Below are 25158 nucleotides of genomic sequence, written 5' to 3'. Positions count from 1 at the left end.
TAAAACAATGAAGAGTGTATTCAGAATGGGCTTGTAAATGTCTGGACATGATTATTCACTTTGCTTCTCTGTTTTGTAGGTGTGCCATTATCTACGCAATGGGGACCTCAAGGCTATTTCTACCCAATCCAGATTGCACAGTATGGGTTAAGTCATTACAGCAAGAATCTAACTGAGAAACCTCCTCACATAGAGGTATATGAAACAGCAGAAGACAGGGACAAAAACAGCAAGCCTAATGACTGGACTGTGCCTAAGGGTTGCTTTATGGCTAGTGTGGCTGAGAAGTCAAGATTCACCAACGTTAAACAGTTTATGGCTCCAGGTAAGTTATGTACTATATGTGTCTGCTAACTTTATGTTGATTTATGGCACCTGGTATTCCCTTAAAATTTTAATATGGCTTTAGAAAACACATAGTGTCACCCAAATATAATCCCTAAAGAAGGAGCAACTAAAAAGTCAAGGTTATAGAAAGGAATATTTACTGTGTGAAGAGTCAAGCCATAGACTGGATGCTAAGATCCAGATTACTGCACAGTCTTTACCACCCTCCAGGGATCTATATCCCATAGGAATGAAGTTCCTCAGTTTATTTTAATATTTTAGTACAGTATAGTTTAATTTTTAAGCTTTTGCATTAAGGTAGAATTTTTTTTTTAATGGAAAGAGTAGAGCCATCCTTTCCTCTGCCTATTTTTTACCAATAGCTTTTAATTTTTTCAAGATAATATAGCATTACCAACAGGCTTGCTTCCCATATTGAATTTTGTTAATGTACTAGATTATCTCAAACTTCATATAAAACCATTTTCATTAATAAAATCAAATTAACTTTATGCAACATTTCCCCTTTTACTAAGACAGTCTCATTAATTAGAATGTAATGTATTTTTCTGTACTAATCAATATCCATAAGAATTAATGAGTCCATTACTTAAAAAGACAATGAAATAATTTTGGTTAGTACCTCAGGCTTAATTCTCTGTGGGGAAATACTGTCAAGAACAGAACTTGTTTCCACCTCCCACCAACTTTGCAATAGGTAAATAAAGAGAGAGAAAAGGTTATAAGACCTCTTCTGTATTCTCTTCTTGTTCTTTATTGATAACTGTGTAATTTAAAGACCTTGAAAGCCACAGTACGAATCTACTCATTCTAGATGGCCTTAAGTAATGGATTTATGAGTACTTAATGCAGTACAAAAATAGGTGACCTTTAATTTTTATTCTGTGACTAGAACTTCTTTTCTCCCATGGCATTCTGTGATATTCCAGTACATAGAGCATCTTTGCTTATTATTGAAAACAAAATTGACTGGGTAAGAAGACATAAGGGAATGTTTAAGAATATTTAGCTTGTGATACCTAAGAGGTAATAACAGGAAGCAGGAAATGATTAGATTAAGCAAAAGATCGTTTGATATTGGATGTACCCAAGAAACTAATTTTTGCACTAATTAGTAATGTTGTCTGGACTAAAGTAGAAAACAGCATCCCTCACCTTGATCTCCTTGAGTATCTGGGAAGCTTTCTAGAACAATCTTTTGAACTCTATCCTATTTAGAGCAACAGATTTCAATTGTTTACTTTTGGATGGCCTGGGTAATACAAAAGATAGGTCCTCACATCCTAAGTGAGAGATCCTTACCTAAGTGAGAGATCCCGCCCTTCATTCTGTAGCCAGTAGTAGCTGGAGATAAAACTACTTCCTAAGGTGATTTGAAGCATATCGAAGAGACAACTCTGTCTTTGACAGCCATTCTGCTAGTGGGACACAGCTATTCCAAGTTGGAACTCCTTGTTGGTGGAAATGTGCTAGCTTGGAATGGGATGCGTCTTTTAATATCCTGTGCGTGCCTGCATAGGTTGAGTATCTCTTATCTGAAATGCTTAGGATGAGAAGTGTTTCAGATTTTGGATTTTTTTTTTTTTTCAGATTTTGGAATATTTGCATATACATAATGAGATCTTGGGGATGTGACCCAAGTCTAAGCATGAAATTTATTTATGTTTCTTACATACCTTATATACATAGCCCAAGGGTAATTTTATACAATCTTTTAATAATATGTGCTATCCGTCACATGAGGTCAAGTATGGAATTTTCCACTGTGGTGTCATGTTAATGCTCAAAAAGTTTCAGATTTTGGAGCATTTAGATTTTTGGATTAGGGATGCTCAACCTGTAGCTGCACACTACAAAAGTGTGAAGGAAAGTGAGTTGGGGTTACATGGGAGTTATTGCAGAGCAGGAGAAGGAAGTCAAATACGCAAAGCCACTTTATTGAAACACAGGTATGAAAGATGAGGCTTTTTAGAGGACCTACTTCATAGGAGGTAAATTTAGAGAATCACTGTTAAGAAGAAATTGGAACTTATACATAAAAGCATAGGCCTAAGAGAGGTGAGGCTCTGGAGGACCAGGGGCTGAATGCTGTTAGCCTTTTATTTTTTCTTTTTTGGCCTTGAGGTTTTTTGTTTGTTCGTTTTCCTGAAAGGGAACAAGATCATCTGGAGTAAAGAACCATAATGTGGGTCTGCAGCATATTTTTATTGTTTTATTTGTTGAATCATGTTTTGTTCTTCCCAGTTTTAAAATTGAATGAATTGGAACTTTACGTCTATTAAATTAAATTAGCTTTCCCTTTCCCAAAACACTCTCTTCATTTCATTTCTATGACCTCACTTTCTCCTATCTCTGTAGCCATTCTTTCCCAGGATTCTTGTGAGCTTCTCTTCTGACTGACTCTTCTCTCAGCATTCCTCAAGGTTCTGGGTAGAGCCTCTTCTCACTCTACATAGTAAACCTGTTGATTAAGTGAATAGATGATAACAGTTTTGTTGTATGTGAAAGCATTGATTTAAAAACTTTTTTTTCCCAGCTCTATTTGAGGTATAATTGACAAATTTGCTATGGCTGAGTAATCCGTTATAAGTGGGTATATGTGTGTGCATCTATTAATATATATATTCTGTATTCTCTTTATTCATCCATTACCAGACACTTAAGTTATTTCCATGTCTTAACTATTGTGAATGATGCCGCAGTGAACATGGGAGTGCAAATATCTCTCTGAGATAGGGATTTCATTTCCTTTGAGTATATACCCAGAAGTGGGATTGTTGGATCATACAGTAGTTCTATTTGTAATTTTCTGAGGAATCTCCATATTGTGTTCTATAATGGCTGTGCCAGTTTACATCCCCGCCAACAGTGTACAAGGGTTCCCTTTTCTCCACATCCAACACTTGTCATCTCTTGCCTTTTTGATGATTGTCATCCCAACAGGTGTGAGGTGATATCTCATTGTGGTTTTGATTTGCATTTCCCTAGTGATAAGCAATGTCAAGCACCTTCTTACGTGCCTTCTGGACATTTGTATGTCTTCTTCAGAAAAATGTCTGTTCAGATCCTTTACCTATCTTTTAATCAGATTATTTTGGTTTTTGCTGTTGAGTTGTATAAGTTCCTGACATATTTTGGATATTCACTTCTGTCAGATATATGGTTTGTAATTATTTTCTCCCATTCCATAGGTTGCTTTTAATTTTGCTGATTGTTTGCTGTACAGAAGCTTTTTAGTTTGATGTAGTCCCATTTGTTTGTCTTTGCTTTTTTTTTGCCTGTGCTTTTGGTATCAAATCCAAAAAATCATTGCTAAGACCAGTGTCAAGACTATTCTTAAATGTTTATCATCCTTTGTTGCCTAATGTACATATATACGTGTACTACATATACCAAAAAGAAACAATTATAGTGACTTCTGGGAATAACTACTCAGAGAGAGGAGCAGTCATAGATTTCAAACAATGGAAAACCCAAAACTTTTTATTAGTAGATTTGAAGTAGGGATCTTCAGATAGCATAATACTTTTCAGTAGAGCTTGGAACCTTACCTAGTATATTTCCAAACTGGTTACCACCATCCAATTTGCTACCATTCTGATCCTCCTCAACAATGTTGGCAGGTTATTTAACCTCCTTTGTACATCTATAAGATGGGAATTAAAAGACTTACTGCATAAGATCGTTGTGAGGACTGTAATTGTTGGTTAATTTACTTCTTTGTCACTTCTCCTATGTGACTCAGTAACCCCCCCTGCTGGTGTTAAGTTTTAGGAAAATTAATAGTAGCATTTTAAAAGGTTACATTCCATAACATGGTTCATTACTGAGTTCTTTGGACTGATGTGTTATATTAAGACATAAGGTGATTCATTGAACCATGTCATTTCATTAAATTTGTATAAATAAAGTGAAAATTAGAATGGGATTCTGGGAGGAACTAGGTACTTCAGCTTCTTCCCATTTGGACTTCTAAAGATGGGTCATTATTATCCAGTCTGGCCAGAATAGATGTCATAGTTAATAATACCGTCTGATGAATGAGGCATCACCCTAGTAATGGAAAAAATAAGTAGCACTCAAGAGAGTCTGCTGTGCTGAATATAATTTAATCTTGAGTGATTTATAAGTCAATTCAGAATCCTACAGTGTTTCAGGAATGTTGTACTGAGCTTCAGATTACATTTCACTATAGATGCAGAAAAATGCTAGAGAGAGTATATGTTGACATTTTGCCAGATAAAGTGGATTTGTACTGTATTAGAAGTTTACTTCTCAAATCAATTTTTTAAAAGTCATTCAAAGCACTATGTGATGCATAAGTCTATCAAGATGTGTTTATTGTTGATACAACTTCCATAATTGTCTGTTCCATCAAATGAAGTAATTGAGAGGCTTGGGCCAAATATATCCATACTGGTAGAGTCCAGTGTTGTGAGAGTTAAATGATCAACTCGACATGCTGACACTTTCCAAGCTGATCGAACTTTACCATCAGTTCACGTTTCTAGTCTTTGCTCCTGGTGACACACTAAAGGTTTCCTCAAGGATTCCTCAAAACAGAGATCTGCTTCTGTGGCTGTGTCTCAGAGAATAACCCATCTATTGATAATTCTCATCAGGATTCCATTTCCAATATCATTGGTCTTTTTCACAGTCTGAACTTGAGTCCAGAAAACCTGGATTCTAGTCCCTGCTCTGTTTTGGCCTTGGGCAAACTATCTAACCTTGCAAAGCCTGCATATCTTCATCTCTAAAATGGAAATAATAATTCCTGTCCCGCCAGTCTCAGGAGATTATTGTAGGGATCAAATGTGATAATACATGTGAATGTATTTTAGAAATTGAAGCTGTAGATAGATCAAGATCTTCATATTTCCCTTTAATATTTAAAAATTTATACTTTGTATATTTCTGTTTTTGCTGCTGTTGCTGTTTGCTTTTAATGTGCTCAGTTTCTTTTCTTGGTAGATCTAGATGAGCAATATTCAGAAAGTCATCTTTCTGGGAACTAGCCATCATTGTACTATAGATAATGCAAGAGAAATTTCCTCTTTAGTAATTTGTCAGATAAAACAGCTTTTACTATTTTATTAGCTTCTGAAGCCGGTTGTTCCAGAATAATAACAATAACTATCATTTATTACTATCTTCCAGGCCATTATCTTTTTTTTTAATCCTCACAGTTACCCTGCAAAGTAATATTATCTCTGTTTAGCATGTGAAGAAACTGAGGCTCAAAGAGGTGTGTCTTGCCAGACTTCTCAACACTAGTGTAGAACAAGAATTCAAATCTAAGGTTTTTAACTCCAAAGCCTGTGCTTTCCCCTTGCCACCCCCATCCATCCCTCACTTTTTGTTGTATACATGAGCACATTGCTTAATTTCTAAAAATTTTATTCAGAATTCTACAAATATCTGAAAACAAATCTATCATTCTCAGCATCAAATTAAGAACGTACATTGTGGAGTCAAACTAGGCAATTTGGGTTCAACTCTTTGTCCCTCGGGCAAGTTACTTGTCGGTGTCTTAGTTCCTCATCTGTAAGGTGGGAGTAGTAATAGTATCCACTCTTGTAACTGTTCAGAGGATTCAAGGAATTAAAATGTATAAAACACTTAGAACATAGTAAATGTATATTAAATGTTAATCAAATAATTTAAAATTCATGTATAACCATTCTTTTAGCCTCTCTCTTGCAATATTATGTGCTGAGCCAGCTTTTGGCTATTTTTTGCAGAATGGGTATATTAGAATAGTTATTGATCAGCTGACATTAGATCTAGAAAAGGCAGTTTGAGCCATTTGTTCTTAATCCTCTAATGTAAACCAGACAGGGCAAAAGGTAAGAGCTTTGGCCTGATGCTCATGGGCCATCATGAACTCACCAATTCTGTTATTTGTTTTTGATTAATTTAGTAAAAAATAAAAATAAAGAATAATGATCTGATACACAGAATATCCAAGTGTTAATTTTGTATGGTCAATGGTTGTCAAAGGTGAATTGCAATTTCACATACAAACATAATTTTATTCTAACCAGTCTTTTTTGGTCTATTCCCTCCTACAGAGACCAGTGAAGGTGTGTCCTTACAACTGGGAAACACAAAAGATTTTATTATTTCATTTGACCTCAAGTTCTTGACAAATGGGAGTGTGTCTGTGGTTCTAGAGACCACAGAAAAGAATCAGCTCTTCACTGTACATTACATCTCAAATGCCCAGCTAATTGCTTTTAAAGAAAGAGACATATACTATGGTATTGGGCCCAGAACTTCTTGGAGCACGGTTACCAGGGACCTGGTCACTGACCTCAGGAAAGGAGTGGGTCTTTCCAACACAAAAGCTGTCAAGCCAACCAAAATCATGCCCAAGAAGGTGGTTAGGTTGATTGCAAAAGGGAAGGGATTCCTTGACAACATTACTATCTCAACCACAGCCCACATGGCTGCATTCTTCGCCGCTAGTGATTGGCTGGTAAGGAACCAGGATGAGAAAGGTGGCTGGCCAATTATGGTGACCCGTAAGTTAGGGGAAGGGTTCAAGTCTTTAGAGCCAGGGTGGTACTCTGCCATGGCCCAAGGGCAAGCCATTTCTACATTGGTCAGGGCCTATCTCTTAACAAAAGACCATATATTCCTCAATTCAGCTTTAAGGGCAACAGCCCCTTACAAGTTTCTGTCTGAGCAGCATGGAGTTAAAGCTGTGTTTATGAATAAACATGACTGGTATGAAGAATATCCAACCACACCTAGCTCTTTTGTTTTAAATGGCTTTATGTATTCCTTAATTGGGCTGTATGACTTAAAAGAAACCGCAGGGGAAAAACTCGGGAAAGAAGCGAGGTCCTTGTATGAGCGTGGCATGGAATCTCTTAAAGCCATGCTGCCCTTGTACGACACCGGCTCAGGAACCATCTATGACCTACGCCACTTCATGCTCGGCATCGCTCCTAACCTGGCCCGCTGGGACTATCACACCACCCACATCAACCAGCTGCAGCTACTCAGTACCATTGATGAGTCCCCAATCTTCAAGGAATTTGTCAAGAGGTGGAAAAGCTACCTTAAAGGCAGCAGGGCAAAGCACAACTAGAGCTCACAACCAAAATCATACTCCAGCCTCTGCTGTATACTGAAACCACAGGCTCTGTCAGCAGAGCATGGGCACATTTCAAAAGGTTGTATACTAGGTTTTTGTGGGTTATATCAAAGTGATAAGTGATCCTTAAAACCAGTCTTCTGAAATAATTGCATTCCATGGGTTGGGTGTTTAGAGATGTAGGTGGCATTTAAAATAGAACGTGTCTAGTCAATGGGCTGAACAAAGATGTTTAACTTTGCCTTGCCCATCACCGTGTACAGTTCCACAGATAGCCCAGTCACTCTCGGTTTGGAAAAGATAATGGCAAGTAGTTATTACTGGCCAAGTGTCTAGCACTTATCTGAAAACTTAGTATGGGGCTCTTTTTAAATGTGGTTATTTATGTCGAAAGCAGACTTTGGAAAAAATGATGTGCTGTAATACAGTAAATATGTACTTGTAGCCTGGATAGTGGACTGTGTTCACCTTTTTACAAAGATGTTTCTTTTCTATTGGTTAACTTTTGGGGAGCAAATGAGCATTTGCTGCATTTGTTCAATTTGTTATATATGGAGAATATTTTGAATTATAGTTTTCTCGAAGTGTGTAAATTAAAAACACAACCAGTGTTCAGGCTTCACAGTTATATAATGTAAGCACAACTAAAATGTAACTTGTTGACTGCACAAGAAATTACAAAAATGTTATGTGTTTTGAAACTTGATCTACAATCAGTAAAAGTTTGATAATCAGTCTGTCTCTTCCCCACCTCCATTGCGATAGTTTCCTTTTCTCACTATCTAGAATTTTGTATTTTATTTCAGACTACACTTGAGAGTTTTGTACATTTTGCAGGGGGACATTTTTGGGACATTATTTGGGAAATTTATTAAAAACCTAAATTTGGAAAGGAGCTAGTAATTTTAAGGCCACCACCACTTCCTTTTAGGATTTTTTCCCCCCTTTAAGGAAAATTACTCGGTCAAATATTACATACAAGAATCATAGCAGATTTTTTTTCCCTACCCAGATCACTCTTAATCATCAGCTTCCCAGACCATTGATTCTGTATGTCATTGTTTTTCCTTTGAAATTTGATTTCAAATTATTCCAGCTGTTAGACAGAAGAGATGCTACTGCATTTGCTGTATGTGTGTAATTAGATCTTTATTTCGGTTATATATCTTACCATACCTCACATAAATAGATTTCGGAGCCCTCATACCATGGGCAGTGTCTGCTTGGAGCTCCAGGCATTAGTTGAAAACCCAGGCGTTAGGTTAAAACCCAGTGGTGTTTATTTTGCTCTGACTTTTGTTTTAGGGTATGACAGTACACTAAGTCAGTACTATATCTTACACAGCTTGAAAATATGAGACCCCACACTTTCAGGGGACTAAGTCTGACAAACACAATGCAGTTTATCTGTGACCTATATCAAATGCAGATTTGAGAGCCAGGTAGGTTACCTACCTGCCCACTATATCTTAATTGAATTCAACCTACCAAGCACTACTTAGAAACTGGAAAATACATATACATATATGTGTATATAACATACATGTAAAATACATATACGCATGAAGGAGCAGAGGCAAAGAAGATACAGATATACACGGAGGACGATATTAAGCTGGCCATAGAAAAGTAAGCTTAAACTCCTAATTTATGTGGCCACAGCTCTTAATTTTGCCAGTTGTGGGTTATTAGGTTTTCACCTAGCTTTTGACCTTGGTATGTCTTAGATGTCTCATCTAGAATATTTGGAATTCCCTTAATTTTTATTTTCAATGCCAATGTTCAAAATAAACTTTCTCCAATCTGGCAAGCTATTTTACTTCCTCGTATTTGTTACTGTTTAGAGAATGGTTCAGACTTCTGCTTTGTGTTTGCATACTGGTCTTCAGATTAGGAGAATCAATGAAAACAGTATGGTACTGCTTCTGTGACAAATATCAGTGCCTTAACAATGTGGCTTTCTTTTTCCACTGAAGAGGGAAAGACTTTTCGATCTAGAAATGGCATTGCTATTTCATTGCTGTTTGTTTTACACTGCCTTTCACATTGCAACAGCAACTGGATTTGTCTTTTGATCGCAATTTTCTAAGAGGATGAGTTGAACATATAGCAGCATTGTCGGAACAGACCAGTGGTTCTCAAACTTTAGAACCACCTGGGAGCTTATTGCAGTGCAGATCCCAGATACTAAGTAAATCTGCCTGTGAAGTATAACAGTCTGCATTTTTAACAAGCACTCAGGTGATTTTGATGCAGTGAGCTGGGGGCATACATGGAGGAACACTGCCCGAGATTATCCATTGCATTTTTGCCTCTAAACAACTAGAAGGTTTTCTAGGGTTTTAAATCATGTAAAATGTTTACTTATTCTGAGCTTAGAGAGAATGGGGAGGGTATTTTAAGTTTTGTTTCTTTAAATTTTTCTTTGTTTCAAGATTATTTTAGATATTAGGTTTTGGGGGGTTTTTTTTGCTTGTTTTTGTTTTCCCCCACCTTGAGTTTGCTTTGATGTTGACTCTGTTGCCACTTCAGTTGTAAAACCAGCCAGAAGTTTCTGGATGAAGGTCAAGTTTGACCCTTTAAGAGTTATTGTACATAAAGGCTTCATCCAAGAACCATCCAGTGTACGTGAGCAAATGCAAAAACAACACACAAGCACAACTCTCCAGATGTGGCGGTCCTTTTTCTTTTTCAGTGCAAACTTTCACTGAAAGCTGCTATTTTCATCCTTCTTGTAATTGTTTTTCTTGTTTCTCTTCCATTGTACATGTGGGTTATATACCATGTGTTAAATATGCAATAAAGTGTTTACTGGATGCCCTTCTGAAGGGTAGTCCTGTGTAAAGCTGTACAGACTTTGCAGTTTAAGCACAATGTGCACATGTTAGTTTTATATACAGCAAAACTTGATTTTTTGCAGATGGAAAGGTATTTTGTTTCTATACAAAGTAAATGCATTGTTTGTGCTTAATGTAAAGCTGCTTTATAAAATTGTACAATAAAGTTTTTATCTTACAAGGAATATGTCTGGATATTTCTCTTTCTTCTCCAATTATTCTAAGGTTATTTGAGCCCAGCAAGCCAATTGCTGACCATCATTTCCTGTTTAGCCCGTGACAACCAGTCAGACGACAGTGTTCATTAAAGGCGTACCAGGCCCTGTCAAAGTGGGGAACAAGGTGTAACACACGGACTTTAATCCTCAGGAGCTTTAGTCTACGAGGGGGCACAACATGTACAAAACGATTTCAGAAAAGTAGAATGCTAAATTGTGTAGTTTAGGGAATGTGTTAGGGAAGAGACAGAGCCTAAGCTGGGGCTCCAGGGGTGGGGACAAAGCAGAGGAAGAGGAGGGAGTAACGTGAGCAAAAACAAGGATGCCCGTGCCAGGTGTGAGGGTGTCCCTTGCTGCGCTAATTCAGGCTGGGTAACCATTCTGCTTAGATTTATTTGCGAGTTTGTCCCTCATATATTTTCTATACTTGCCTCTTCAGAACAATAAGCATTATTTAATGTTTCCCCCTCTTCTCAGAGTGTAATGAGTTAGGCTCCCAAACTCGTATAAAACACCTATAAAACCCGAGACCAGTCTGGCTTCATAGTTATGTGTCATTGTACATTATTTTTTGGATTGTGAACATCCTGTACCATTTGTATAATGGAATTCCAGTTGGTCACCAATCAACTTTTTCCAACTGATCGGTGCAGAGATTTTGACAAGCTGCTACATTCTTGGCAGGTATTTCCTCTCCACCATCCTCCTAAGGTCAGGAAGTAGCCATAAGATTGCAAGCAGTCTTGGGCTGGATGAGGTCTCAGGCTGCTCTTGCTTTGATTTTGCTATTTGTAGCCAAACGTAATACACTAGCCATTCTGCTTTAGCACACTGAACATCTCATACTTGTCTCCCCATTGCCTTTGAGAGGGGGCAGTACCCGGTACTACAGAGGACTTGTTCAGTTGTCCGATGAGTGCTCCTTTCCTTTATCCACAGGGCTTTGATGGCCACTGTGTGCCGTGTGACCCTGCCTCCTCTGGCCAGGACTGGTAGAATATGGGTGAGTACCTTGCTCAAGCTGAGCAATCAGTCTTTTTCTCAGGAACCCAAAATTGGGATGGATAAAAAAACTGAAGTAGACACACAGAAACAATCTTGACAATGCTCCAGGCCCTAGACCCAGTGCATTTCTGAGGTCAGCTGCGTTCCACTCAGGTTCCATGAGGCACTGTCACTGAACTGAACTGGGTTCCTTCGAGTGGGCAACGAAAAACCAAACACTGAAGCACTACGTTTTTGCAACAAGAAAGGTTTGTTGTCAGGTGGCCAAAACAAGGAGACAGGAGTCAGATTCAAATCTGTCATTCCAAGCTTGAGAATAGGGCCAGGTTTTATAGTCAGAGGGTAATGAGGCATGATCTGATTGGACCTTTGAATAGGGTGATGCCCGGAGACACGCTCTGACTGGATCCTGCCATGGGGTGACGACACCAGGGCTCAATCTGATTGGATCCTGGATCCTGCCATGTGTTGTCCGTTTCTTAATTCAGTTCCCCACTCCTTGGAGCGAGCACTTAGGTTCCAACTAGGGTTGCACACTTGGTTCATCTGGACATGCTCAGGTTACATCACCTGCAACCTGGGGGTCCGTGGCAACTGAAAAACAACTCACAACTTTGTTACATGAAAGTTGAACCAGATTGGTCTGATATGGTTAATAATAACACTGTATCCTCAGGTAAATTCCCTATGTTTGCTTAAGTTGGCTAGATTTGGTTTCTGTTACTTGCAATGAATAAGCTCTAATTTATAATACAAGTCTTAATTATAGGAAAAAATATCGTGTAAATTCTATCTACATTTTCCTCCAATCTGGCGCACTGCATTGGCTTGCAAGGGCTGCTCTAACATACCACAGACTGGGTGATTTAACAGGAATTGATTTTCCTCACAATTCTGGAGACTAAGAAGTCCAAGATCAACATGTTGGTAGCTTTGGTCTCTTCTAAAGCCTCTCTCCTTGGCTTACAGATGGTGCCTTCTTCCTGGGTCTCATTTGCGTGTTGCTTCATCTGTGTTGTCTGTGCTTTAATCTCCTCTTCCTGTAAGGACAAGAGCCATTGGATTAGAGCCCACACATACTATCTCCTATTACCATAATTACCTTTGTAAAGGCCCTTTCTCGAAATACAGTCACATTCTGAAGTCCCGGGGTTTAGGACTTCAACATGTGAGTGTTGGGGGTCAGGGCACGATTCAGCCCATGACAACCATTCTTCACCCTAAGCACTTAGAAACCGAACTGGCCAGGGCTGCCATTTAATTTAATAATAACCAGGAAAGGCCGAAACTCAGAAATCTGTAGGGAACGTTAGTTGGGCAGAAATCTAGACTTGAAACTGTGGAGACAGAGCCCCCTGGCTCAGCTGTTGAAACATCAGGAATTTACTATTTCACCATGTGGGCTTCAGTTGCCTCATATAATTCTGATAAATGGAGAATCTGATCTTAAAGTGTTTTATAAATGAACAAAAGGTAACCACTAAATTGAAACAGTTTAAAAAAATACATATACCAACATAAGCTGCTAGCTTTTTATTCTTTTTACCCATGTGCCATTTTCACTAGCCCATTCTGAATGTAAAACCCTAAGAGGCATTAGAGAAAAATGTATAGATACAGAGTACATAAAAATTGCAAGTTGTGGTGAGATTTTGTTTAATGACAATTTTTAAATCCCAAATCTGCATTGTAACCGTTACAAATAGTCAACAATACAGGGATATAATATTGATTTTCATGATACTAACTCATTGAGGATGTCAAATTGGAAACGGATGTGAATGTAAATGTTGTATTGGTGATGAATTTGAATGTTGGCTGCTCAATTTCTGGTGAAAAGACATACATTTACCATCTGGTAAGAATGATTGATAACTTGCATATATACGCTGCTTTTCCCAAATGTTAAATAGCAGCAACACTATGTAATTTTGCTAATCCTTTCCCAGGAGTAGAAGGATTTTGCAAAATGACAGAACTGCAAAGCAAGCATTGAGGAGCAGCAGCAGAGAGAACAGCAAAACGGGCAGAAGAAAGCCCTGTGAAGGAGCAGAAACAGAGCAGCCCGACGACTGGGGTTAAACACACAGTTTAGACAGTTCTCAGGCAACCCGAAGCTCATTGCATCTAAGCTTAACCTCAGGAAGAGCTGGTGCCTTCCTGGGATTTTGCTCTGTCCTCCTCAGCACCTAGTGAAATCAGTGATAAGAGTGGCTGCTCCATTTCAGTTCAGAAAATCTAATAAAGAGTGTTCATCTGTTTGAGGAGCAGAGAAGGAAGTAAATCCCTGGAGTGGGGTGAGGGTGAGGTCTTGTTTGGAAGCAAGCACGTGGCAAAAATCCATGGTTTTAATGTAGTGCACATTATGCTGTCACCTTCCCTCTTCAACGCCAGTAAAGTTAAATCTCTGCAATTCAGGTGAATATAGTAGGAGACCCCAAACAAATTCCAAAACCCCATCAGTGGCATGGCAAGGTAACCTGGAAGAGAGTGTCTATCTTCTCAGCCACTGCAGGCAACAAAGAGAGGCACTCTCTCCATTTGGAAACACCTGCCAGAAGAAATTACCTGGGCAGTTTCTTGTGAGCTGGAATAAGTTGAGTTCTTAGTGTTCAGGTACAACAAACTGTGGTTCTGTATTGGTGCTTCCTGCCTATCTGTTAGGAAGAGGAAACAGGCACCGTTATAGGTGCTCCTCAAACGAAATCTCATTCACTACTGACTACTCATCGTCACTCTGGAAGCCTCACTCTGGGGGTAGATGAGAAAATGAAACCCTGCTTAAGTAGCTTGCTCAAGGTCATGCAGCTCTTTTCACTAAATATTTGTCGAGCAGCACCTTCCTGCTAATCATGTGCTACCTGCCAAGAGCAAAGGTGAGAAGATCCGTCCCTGCCCTGAGTCACAACTAGTCAACATCAGGAACTGAGTCCACAGCTGGCTGGCCTGGAGCACTCTTCCCTCTTGTAGGCCTTGGGTAGCCTTCCCTTTCCCAAATCACAGACAAAGCAGTGGTGCTAATAGTCAGAGTGTCTGAGGACCCACCTTGGGTCAGGCTCTTGCAAAAGGACTCCACAGGTGTTCTTTCTAATCCTTTTGATGAGCTTAGGAGGAAGTATGTGAACTTTACAGATGAAAAAGCAGACTTGGAGAAGTTAAACCACTTGCCAGAGGCCATTCAATTATTTGACAAACTAAGGTCTGGAGCCTGGGTTATGTCTGACCCCAAAGTCCACGTTCTGGACCATTGTCCCAGGCAATAACCACAGACCACTATCTCCTTACTCCACCTTTGGCGTGGGCACCGTGGGTGCAACTAGAGATGCAGATCTCAGCCCCAGCACTCTTCACATCCACCAGATGGGAAAACTAGCCTATTTCATCTGTGGACTCTGTATCAGATCTGCTGAAATTGGTACTTGCTCTGCTACGTGATTAGAGGAGCCCAGAAGCAGAGATAGGAAGGTTTTTCAGTGATGGCATCTCCTTGGCATGTGCCCCCATTTCTTCGGCTTCCGTTTACATTGGATTTTGGACGAGCCGGCAGTGAAGCCCCTCTAGCCTCTCGCCAGCACCCTCTTGCTGTTTGCGGTCTTCCCTCACGGACTTTTAAAAAGCTACATATTTTACAGATTAAGATGTAAATAGAGAGTGTTTTAATATGTGCAAATAGAAACACACGCACAAGCGAATGCACAGAGTCACAGGGAACGTTCCAGGCACCGTGCTAACCACAAGGGGTGCAGTGATGAGGAAGAGTCCCTGCCCTCTACAGCCCAAGCAGTAACACATTTTTTTATTCTTTGTTATGAAAAATAAAACGTTCAAAATATTACATATGCCAAATTAGAGTTGAATGAGATTCTAAAGAAGCTTACATTATACTTTTTAAACTCCTTTCATTAAAATAATGAAATATTTTATCCTCAGAGTGTTCGTAAGAGACCAGCCAAGTGGGCACGTTTTGTCAGTGGAGGAGCAGAGGCTTGGGTGTGTGGCCCCTGTCAGGGGCCATCGTACTGGCGACAGCCGAAATGAAGCTCGCGTCTCTGGAATTGCAGTTTGATTCTCTTCACCCTGGTGCCTTCGCATCTTAGGGGAGTCTGGAAAAGAGCTTCCAGGGACACCGCGACCTGGCGTGGGCTTGCGCAGGGCTGCATCTTCCCTCCTTCGGCCCTAGCGTGGCGTGAAAGGAGTGGGGAGCGGGCACTTCTCTCTCGTTTCTGCTTCTGTTCGGTCATCGGTCCTCCGCTGTTTCGTCACATCTGCGCTGTCACCAGCGGTAACGAGGACGTGCCCCAGGAAACCACCCAGAGGCCTGTCTACATGTTACCTGGTTGCCTTGTTTAAAGCTAGGCTTTTATTTTCAAAAAACACATTCTAAAGAGGAAAAAATACCCTATCTTAAGGTGCCAGTGCCTTCATAAACTTTAAGAAATATACTTTTATTTTGTGCCTAGGGAAAACCGAAGCCAAGTAGGCTTGTACCCTGAGTGACTCCTCACAATTTATGTTCAGGTGGCCATGAGACAGGCCACATCGTGTCAGCTCACCAGCCGTGGGGTGCGGAGTCCCCTGGCTGTGTGGACACGGGGTTGAGGGCAGGGGTGGAAGTGGGGAGCCTGGTGAGAGGAGGGACGCAGTGGAACCAGAGCACCAGCTGAGCTGGGCGAGGGATAATGAGGCGTCGAGGACAAGTCCCATGTCTGGGGGACAGAAAGGCTGCTGTCTGAGGTGGGGCTGTCTGGGCGATCCCACAGGAGTCTTCTAAAGACCGTGTCCCCTTCTGGGCCTAAGAGCAGCGCTTCTTCCAAGGATATCTGAAAGTACATGGAAGAGAGAGGATTTGTGGTATGTGTCGGTGTGTGTGTCACACTTTGGAGGCCACTCTGTTCACCAATGTGATTTCCACTCCTGCCTCCCTGCAAGCCTGCATCCACGCGTTCAAAACTCAGAGTTCAGAACTCTCCAGTGGTTTCCCAATGCCTGGAAACTGAATCCACATTCTTCAGCAGGCCCGCCAGGCCCTCAGTGAGCCGCCCCTTGCCCCTCCCCAGCCCCCGGTCCTGGCCTCTGCCCCACCATGCACTGGGCTCCACTCCGAGGGCTCTGGCCTCGGGGCGTTTGCATTGCTGTTCCTTCTGTCTGGAGCTCTGGTTCCAGTCTTTCCTGGGGCTGGCTGCTCCTCCTCATGAGGTCGTCAGCTCCAATGTCAACTCCTCGGTGAGGCCAGCTCTGCCCACGTGTCTAAGGTGGCCACCCAGGTGCTCCCTACCGCAGCACCTTCCTGCAGGACCTGTTCATGTGCAGGTTTAGCGGAGCATGCCCCTCCTCCCCCACTGGCAGGTGACCTCCTTGAGGACATGACTGTGGTCTCTGCCCTATCCCTAGCTCCTCAGCACAGAGCCTGGCACATAGAACGAGCTCCACAAATACTGGTTGGTTAAAGGAATGAATGAATGAATGAATGATTCCAAAGAAGGGAGAGGGGCCTGGGAGGCAGGTGTCTCCTCACACGTCGGCAACGTTCTTCACATCCTCCTCGTGGGCAGCACCGGGGCCTGTCGGGATGAAGAGCCTCCGGCTCGTGCCAAACCCACCGCCTCAGCGTCAGCATTGACCCACACGCCCAGGCACTGCTGCGCGCGGTGGAGTTTACGAAACTTCCTGCAGCGCCCATTCGCAAACTTACCTGCGCGTTGGAATCACCTGGGGAGTTTTAAAAACCAATGATGCTGCTGGGGAATGTGGGTAATGGTGGTGGCTCTGTGCCTATGGGGACAGAGAGCACGTGAGGTATCTCTGTCCCTTCCTCTCGATTGTGCGTGGAGCCTAAAGCTACTCTAAAAAATAAAGTCTTCGAAACAGCAGCAACGCCACAGATGCCTGGGCCACTCCCGCGCCCGCCCTGCGACTGCCATGGAATCTGCTTTTGGTGCGGTGGCCTGGGCCACCCGGCTGATGACAGCCTGTGCCGAGGTGGAGAACCGGCCGGTGTCCCGCTTTCCTGCCTGCTCGGAAGCAGAGAGCAAAGCTGGGGGAATGTCAGGAGAGAGGCTGCTGAGAGCGTGGAGAGAATAAAGGGAAACGTGCGATGCCTCCTGTCCCCGGGACTCAGCCACAGCGGGTCACTGGTTCCCCTTTATTGATCATATGCGGGTCCTTTCTCTTGGTTCCTAAGGCGCCTCGGCCCTGTTTTCCTCCTCTTCAAGAGCTGTCAGCGTCTGGTGAGCCCCAGCCCGCTGCGTGCAGACGACACTGCAAGCTGTTTTCAGCACCCCGCCTGGGTGCAAGTGGAATCCAGAGAGAGTGGCTTGCGGGGTGGGGCAGCACTGCCAGGGGCAGGGCAGGGAGGCCGCAGGTGGACCGCGCCCGCCGCCCCTGCCCCCGCGACTCCCCCTCCACGCTGCAGTCCTGCCTCCCTCCCTGGCTCGCGTCCTTCAGACCTGGCTCTTAATCGGGGAAGGAGCCGTTCACCTAAGGGTTTCTCACACAGCTGCTCACTTTGCACAGCTGCCTGCAGTCCATGCGCCCAAGCCTGGCGACAGCCGCTGTGCCTACCTGTACTGTAAGCAGATCTCACAGCGTTTTAATTTTTTTTTTAAATTACTAACTGGATTAAAATAGACTGAGAAGAAAAGGTGACCAGAACCAGCCCTGGGTCTCTCCCCTACTGATTGCGCGGGATTCTTCCAGGGCCCTGCGGAGACCCCGCCCCGCCCAGCGAGGTCTCTTTCCAGAGGGACACGGGGAGACCCTTTGGAGAGCTCCGTGAAAGCCAGGGCCTCTCCCGCCAGAAAAGTGCTCCGAGAGCTTTAGATACATTTCAGGGCCTCATTGTCCCCGCCCACAAGTGTCACCCTCCACATGCTCTGAATTTTATCCAAAGATCTGGAAAGTGTCCACAAACCCCAAATGAAAAACCACTGCATTTTTTACATTTAAGAATCCAAACGCACAAACTCACAGCCTTCAGAAACCAGGCAGGGGAAAAACGGTAAGGGAATAACTGGGTCAGTGGGTGCTAAGGACTGGTGGGAACCACGGCTGACATGAAGCAGTTAAAATCATCTCAAAAATTAAATTCTTTTTTTTTTTTTTTGAGACAGAGTCTCACTCTCTTGCCTGGGCTAGAGTGCCGTGGCATCAGCCTAGCTCACAGCAACCTCAAACTCCTGGGCTCAAGCGATCCTCCTGCCTCAGCCTCCCGAGTAGCTGGGACTACAGGCATGCGCCACCATGCCCGGCTAATTTTTTCTATATATTTTTAGCTGTCCAATTAATTTCTTTCTATTTTTTGGTAGAGACGGGGTCTCACTCTTGCTCAGGCAGGTCTTGAACTCCTGAGCTCAAACGATCCACCTGCTTCGGCCTCCCAGAGTGCTAGGATTACAGGCGTGAGCCACCGCGCCCGGCCTCAAAAATTAAATTCTTACTGGATAGACCAAAGGAAACACATCGTCAGACTGGATTTAATTCTTGGGTAACCTGTGTATTGTTCAGAATTTCCTAGGTATTTATACCTCCCCCCTCCCCCAACTGACAATGGGATCTACCTACGGCCCAAGTGCAGTCGTTTCTGCAGGAGCAGGAGCCTCTTCTGCTCAGGCTTACTTGGTAAGAGTTCTCTCAATTTTCCTCTGTGCTGTTGCCAGTTCTTCCAGGTGTCTGCCCAGCTCAAAGGCTCGAGTTAAACAGCACTGCTTCTGCGAAGCAGCCACAGCCGCACTTACATCCCCTCCCCCTCAGTTCCTAACCACCATGTGCTGGGGAGCCCTCCAGAGGGCCACGTTCTGGGGCTACACTACGCTCTCTGCTCTCTGTGTCCTCTCCAACTCTGTTACCAACCCCCATTCCCCGAGCGTGGCTCTCAACCAGGAGACATTTTGCTTTCTAAAGGACGTTTGGCAATGTTTGGAGACGTTTCCAATGGTCACAATTTGGAGGGAGGGAATGCTGCTGGCATCTGGTGGGGAGAGGCCAGAGATGCTGCTAACCATCCTAGAGTGTACAGGACAGCCCCTCAACAAAGGGTTATCCGGCCCAAGTGTCCACAGTGCCAAGGTTGAGAAACTGTCCTCAGCTGGATAAAACCCTGGATAAAACCTTCGAGGGCAGGGCTGTGTCTTGGTTAATGCAATGCTCCCAGGACCTATGACCTAGGGTCTGGTATGCAGTAGGCACTCAACATGGGCATGTTAAAGGGGTTTAATGGTGGGGGGTAGGTCTAAAGAGAAAGACCCAATCTGAGCCCCAGATAGTGCACAGCTGCGTCAGGGAGGCGCCCACACTCACGACAGGCTCTCCTCCAGCAGACACCGCGACCGAGGCCTAGCAACTGTGGGTGAGTTTGCTCTGGCAGGGGCTTCACCGGTGTCAGGAACGGACATCACAACTGCGTGTCTGTTTTAGTTGGGCTCTTTAGATTGCAAGGACAGAAGCACAGCCAGGGCTCCCGGAGAGGTAGAAGATTCACTGCAAAGAGAAGCGTGGATAGAAATGCAGGCCTCGGGAAGAGCAGAGCATCCGTGGGAAGCCTGGACTGGGCCACCACTCTGGAACCTTCCATTAAGGAAATGTAGATACAGCCCTGTTGCTTCGCTCCACCCCTCGACCCCCACATTCATCCAGACTTTTCTGCTTCCCCTTCACCTGGGACCCTGCAGGACCAGTTCATCCATTAGCTGCAGTGCCTGCCCAGGACCCACGGTCCTTCTGAGGGGCCCTCAAAAATGTTTTAATTTTAATATCTGTTAAAATAAGAAGAAGAAAAGAAAACAATAGTAATAAATATAGAATAATGAATGTGGCCTGGATTGTGTTCACCTTTATACCGATGCAGTCATACAATCTAATTTTACTTTATTTTTATGGAGAAGGGGCCACGAGGGCACTGCCCGTCACACTCCCACCCTCTCTCCTCCCAGCTGCAATTCCCTTCACGGACCTGCGCTCCCGGTTCTTAGTGAAAACGCCACAGAGAACCCCCGGAGACATTTTGAGTACAAACGTGCGACTCCGACTTTGATGAATTTTCCTCAGGAAAGGGTTTTCCGGAATGGACTCCATTAAGTGAAGTTAATTCCTCGATCAATTTTCTATAGAGCTCAGTTAAACTATTTCCAATTTTCCCACTTTCTCATTTCCGATTGACCGAAACTATTTCCACTGGGACCAATTCTTTTTCACTTAAATTTTAGATCAGAAATCCGGTTCATAGATCAAAATATTACCAATATCTAATTGCACCGATGATCGCTTCTGCGATGGCAAGTTTTGTGGATTTTATTTTACCATGTCCATTTTCTAGGGTCAAATTTTGTTCTAAATTTTGTCAAGAACATTGGATTCTTTCCTAAGTTCTACTAGATAATGACCTATCTAATTTAGTGTCTTGGTTTTTCTATGCATTGGCTAAAAGACTTTAGAGTTGGTAACTGTTTCCTGGCTTAACCCACGAGAAAATTGTGACGTGTATTTATGAGACAGAGTGAGGGGGGTGCAGGAGGAGAGGCAGAGTAGAAGGGAGAGAAGTTTAGCAGCACCGTTCAGTCGCCGGATGCACACCGCGGAGGTTAGAGCATCCTGGGGAAGGGGGGAGAAGAAAGCGGTAAGATCAAAATGTTGTTTTCTGTTGCACTCATCTTTGTGTACTGTGTCTGTGTCCTAGGTCACTCGACCGCCCTTGGGTCGACTGTGGGTAAGAAGTCCTGAGTTAGAAGACATGACTGCCTAGAGCTGCCGCTGGGGCCAGTGTTCCTTAGGAAGCAGGCAAGGCAAAGGAACCGGGTGTGCTGGGCGTGGGAAGAGCAGTCTCCACCTGTGCAGTCCTCTTTGTGCTGGAATCACTTCCCTCGATTTCGAAACAGCACTGTGAGGAGGATGGACAAAAAAATCAGGCTAGTAAAGAGGGTCCTCTTGTTCAAACCCAGCGATTTTCCCATTACGCCTCGCGGCCTCTCCAAAGCGGGGGAGCGAGGGTCCGCACACTCTCCAGCTGCAGAGGTCTCTGGCTGGCTCCTCGGGAGGGGCCCCCCTACCACGTATCCAAATATTTGACAGCTACTCACCAAGCTCACGAGCCCTTAAACTTCCTACCCTGACAAATATACCTTTATAGTAATAAAATTTAAAAATAGTTGTTTTTCATGTCACTGAGAACTGGTTTTTATACGACTGAAGGTTAGTAAAATATCAAAGATGACTGAATTTAATCACTGCTTTGTGTGTTCTGTCGATGGGCTAATGATGTTTAAGGGAATAGTAAAATAAAACACGTGTAAAGGAAACATTCATTTATTTCATAAAATGCATCTCCCTTTATTCAACAAAATGACTAATTATGTTGTGATAATAAAACATTTTTACAAAAACTGTTCTATTGGCAGAAATGCCAAATTAGATGATCTTGAGTCTTAGACATTTTTTTATTAAATCCAATTTTCTGAGACAACAGAAACTGAAATTATCAATATACTGTATTCCTTAAAGTAGTACTTAGATTCAGAAATGAGCCATAAATTTTACGTATCATGCTCAAATAGCATCATGGGCTCACATAGGATAACTTGTCATTATAGAAAACATTACACAATATCCTAATTTTTTCATATAAATTTCTACTGCGTATAGTTTTCAGCATCTCTTGAAGCACTATCTGCTTGGTGCTACTATTCCCTTCCCCTTGGAAGGGAATGCCCTGCCGTAAGACGTTTGCTGCTGGTCTGTGAGGAGACAGGGAGGTTGGGAAAGAGCGTGTCCCTGTGCATACTTTCGACGCAGCTTCTGTGTTTTCACAGCGAGATTCCTCTTTCGAGGAAGCAGTATGTTGACTTTCATTCCTTAATTAGCATTTACGATCCATGTAGCATTTCTTACATTCTTCCACATTTTTCAATACTAGGATATTATCAAAAAAACCAAAAATGCCAGTATTTTGATCATTTGTTCAAATCTTTCCTCAGTTGAGACTCTGCCTTGATCTGCCAAAAAAATAGTCTCTATAAACGGGACCGTTGGAATGAGAATCTTCTCCTTTATGGTCATATGAGCATTTTATTCCTTTTTTCTAATTTCCTTACGTTTTATTGGAATGTCACTTTTATTACATATTTCATGTGCAGGTTCTTTGAATTTGTTTTAAAAAACTATTTTCTCTAAACATTTAAAAATAGTTTTAATCCCTTAAAAAATGTAAGTCTGTTTTTTAAAAATGATGTTTTGCTAACGTTATTGATGACAAGCAACAGTTTATATCAAATAATTACGAATGGCACAAATTCTAAAAATAATTTCATTTTCTGTCAAAGACCATGATCTGCTCTTTATTTGAGGATCTTCCACTGTGTCACTGACTCTTCTAGTCATCTTGTATTTTGTCCAAATTACATCTGATTGCTCTCGGAGCATTCTGCTGGCATTCCCACCGAGTGTCTGTGAGTGGTTGTAAGGTCAAATTTGATATGTGTTTCATCAAGATGTCCTCTCTTGGGACAGATCCAGAAAGCATCATATTTAATCATCGAATTGTCCAAAGAACGCTGTTGCACTGACACAGTCGAAGCCACATCTAGTATGAATGACACGGCGCACAGATTGCCTCTGTATTTTTGGCCAAAATTCTGGCTCATACTCTTTTTTTTTGACAATCCTGTTAGTGGCATTAGCATAGATTTACCCTCAACACTCTTTAAAAATCAATGCCTATAATTGAAAGCTGTTTATTCAGTTTGTCACTTAAATCAAAACCGTTACTTTCTGTAAAGATGTAAAATCAGTGAAATATTCCCTAATTTTTACTTTGTTTTCTTTTTCTGTAGTTGAAAATTGGTACAATAAATGTTAGTCATTCAATGTGGTTTTTGTCCCTGATACAATCTGGTTGGTCTGAGTAATATTTACTTTAAAGAAATTTTATGTATGATTTCTTCTCACTTTTTACTCACCAAATTGATAATCTCATTATGAATTCTACATCCCAGATAACTACTTGTTTCATCTTTTAGAAAATTCACCTAAGCCGTGCACAGTGGCTTGCACCTGTAGCCCCAGCCTCTCAGGAGGCTGAGACGGCAGGCAGGAGGATCGCCTGCGCCCAGGACTTGGAGACCAGCGAGATCTTGTCTCAAAAAAACAAAAAACAAAAAACAACAAATCATCTTACATGTTCATGTTTGTCTATTTTAGCATCAAAATTTAAAGTCATTTCTACTAAATTTAGACTTTATTATTTTGTTTTCTGTATCTGTTATGCCATTAACGCTGCTTCTATCCCAAATAAAACATTGTTTGGCTGAATATAGGGCACATAATTTTATTCTTTTAAGAACATTCCATCAATGTCCCCTATCCTTGTTTATTGATCTTTACTGAAGACCGTCATGGTTTGCTGTTCATTCAGCCCGTTTTTCTGTTTCTCGTAATTATGTGTGTGTGTTGGGGTTACAAGCCAGATCTGTTCATCTTTGTTGTTGGCAGATTTTAAAATTTTAAGCAGACTGCCTCTTTAAAGATTTTTCTACTTTTTTTTCTTTTTTACTCTTTTGGGTTCCACTATCATAATTGCTCTTTCTAACACAATCTCTATTTGTATTTATTCTCAGTGAACCAAGGGATTAAAAAAATAATTAATTATACTAAGAATATAACATTTGAATATATTTTCATTATTGAAATATAAATGAAATCAATTGTAAAAATTAACTTTTTAAAAATGTATGTAAAGTAAAAGTAAAATTATTTTATTAAAATATTAAAACTTATCTAAAATATTTAAAATGATCTATTAAAGATAAAAGGCAAAATACAAATTATAAGTAAATCATGTCAAAACTTAAAATCAAAATTACTTAAATAAATCTGGAATTCTCCATTTAAGTTTTTGAAATTATAATTAAATCTCATTAAATATTTTATAAAAATAAAACCACTTGTGGTTCTAGCATTCAGTGTCCATCTAGTTAGCAATGTAAGGAATGGTATCACATCACCTCTATGAAACCTTTCCTGATTCCTGAACGCATTAGGTTTGCCAAATAATAACTGCTAACATTTATTAAGTGCTTATTATTGTGTTCTAACGGCTTAATAAAGTAGGAGGGATTATTCATTTTTTTTTTTTTTTTTGAGACAGAGTCTCACTCTGTCACCGGGGCTAGAGTGCCGTGGTGTCATCACAGCTCACTGCAACCTCAAACTCCTGGGCTCCAGCGATCCTCCTGCCTCAGCCTCCCGAGTACCTGGGACTACAGGTGTGAGCCACCACACCTGGCTGCTTTTTCTATTTTTAGTAGAGATGGGGTCTCACTCTTGCTGAGGCTGGTCTTGAACGGAATTATTCACTTTTTTAGGGTGGGAGAATAAACTAAAGGCTAGTGGAGATGTCCTCAGCTAGTGAAGGGACAGAACCAGGATTCGAACCAGATTTTTCTGACTTTAACACACACTGAGTGCTCGCCCTAGGAAAGGTCCACAGAGCAGGGTCCCTGAGTGTCTCTGGGCAGGCGGGCAGCCCCACGCCAGGGCTTTATGTCTTCACACCGATGCCGCAGCAGCTCCTTCTGGCTCCCTCAGGCTTCCAGGTCTGGGGTCCTGCGCCCCGAGCGGGAGTGCTCACGGCGGGGACCAGAGCGGGCGCGGGCGGCAGCCG

At 42.1% G+C, this 25158-nt stretch overlaps 1 protein-coding gene across 1 annotated transcript in view; it reads left to right on the top strand.

Annotated features, from left to right (window-relative positions):
• Positions 1–10465, top strand: part of GLCE (glucuronic acid epimerase) — a 61999-nt gene extending 51534 nt beyond the window's left edge. The window contains exons 3-4 of the mRNA XM_012664851.1: positions 80–325; positions 6420–10465. Of these exons, the coding sequence (XP_012520305.1) occupies positions 80–325; positions 6420–7444 (1271 nt within the window). The 3' untranslated portion in view covers positions 7445–10465. The remainder of the gene's footprint in view (positions 1–79; positions 326–6419) is intronic.
• Positions 10466–25158: the final 14693 nt, after the last annotated feature.

Source organism: Propithecus coquereli, unplaced genomic scaffold (assembly GCF_000956105.1).
Source record: "Propithecus coquereli isolate 6110/MARCELLA unplaced genomic scaffold, Pcoq_1.0 Scaffold92, whole genome shotgun sequence".
Lineage (NCBI taxonomy): Eukaryota > Metazoa > Chordata > Mammalia > Primates > Indriidae > Propithecus > Propithecus coquereli.
This window is presented reverse-complemented; position numbering and strand designations above follow the sequence as displayed.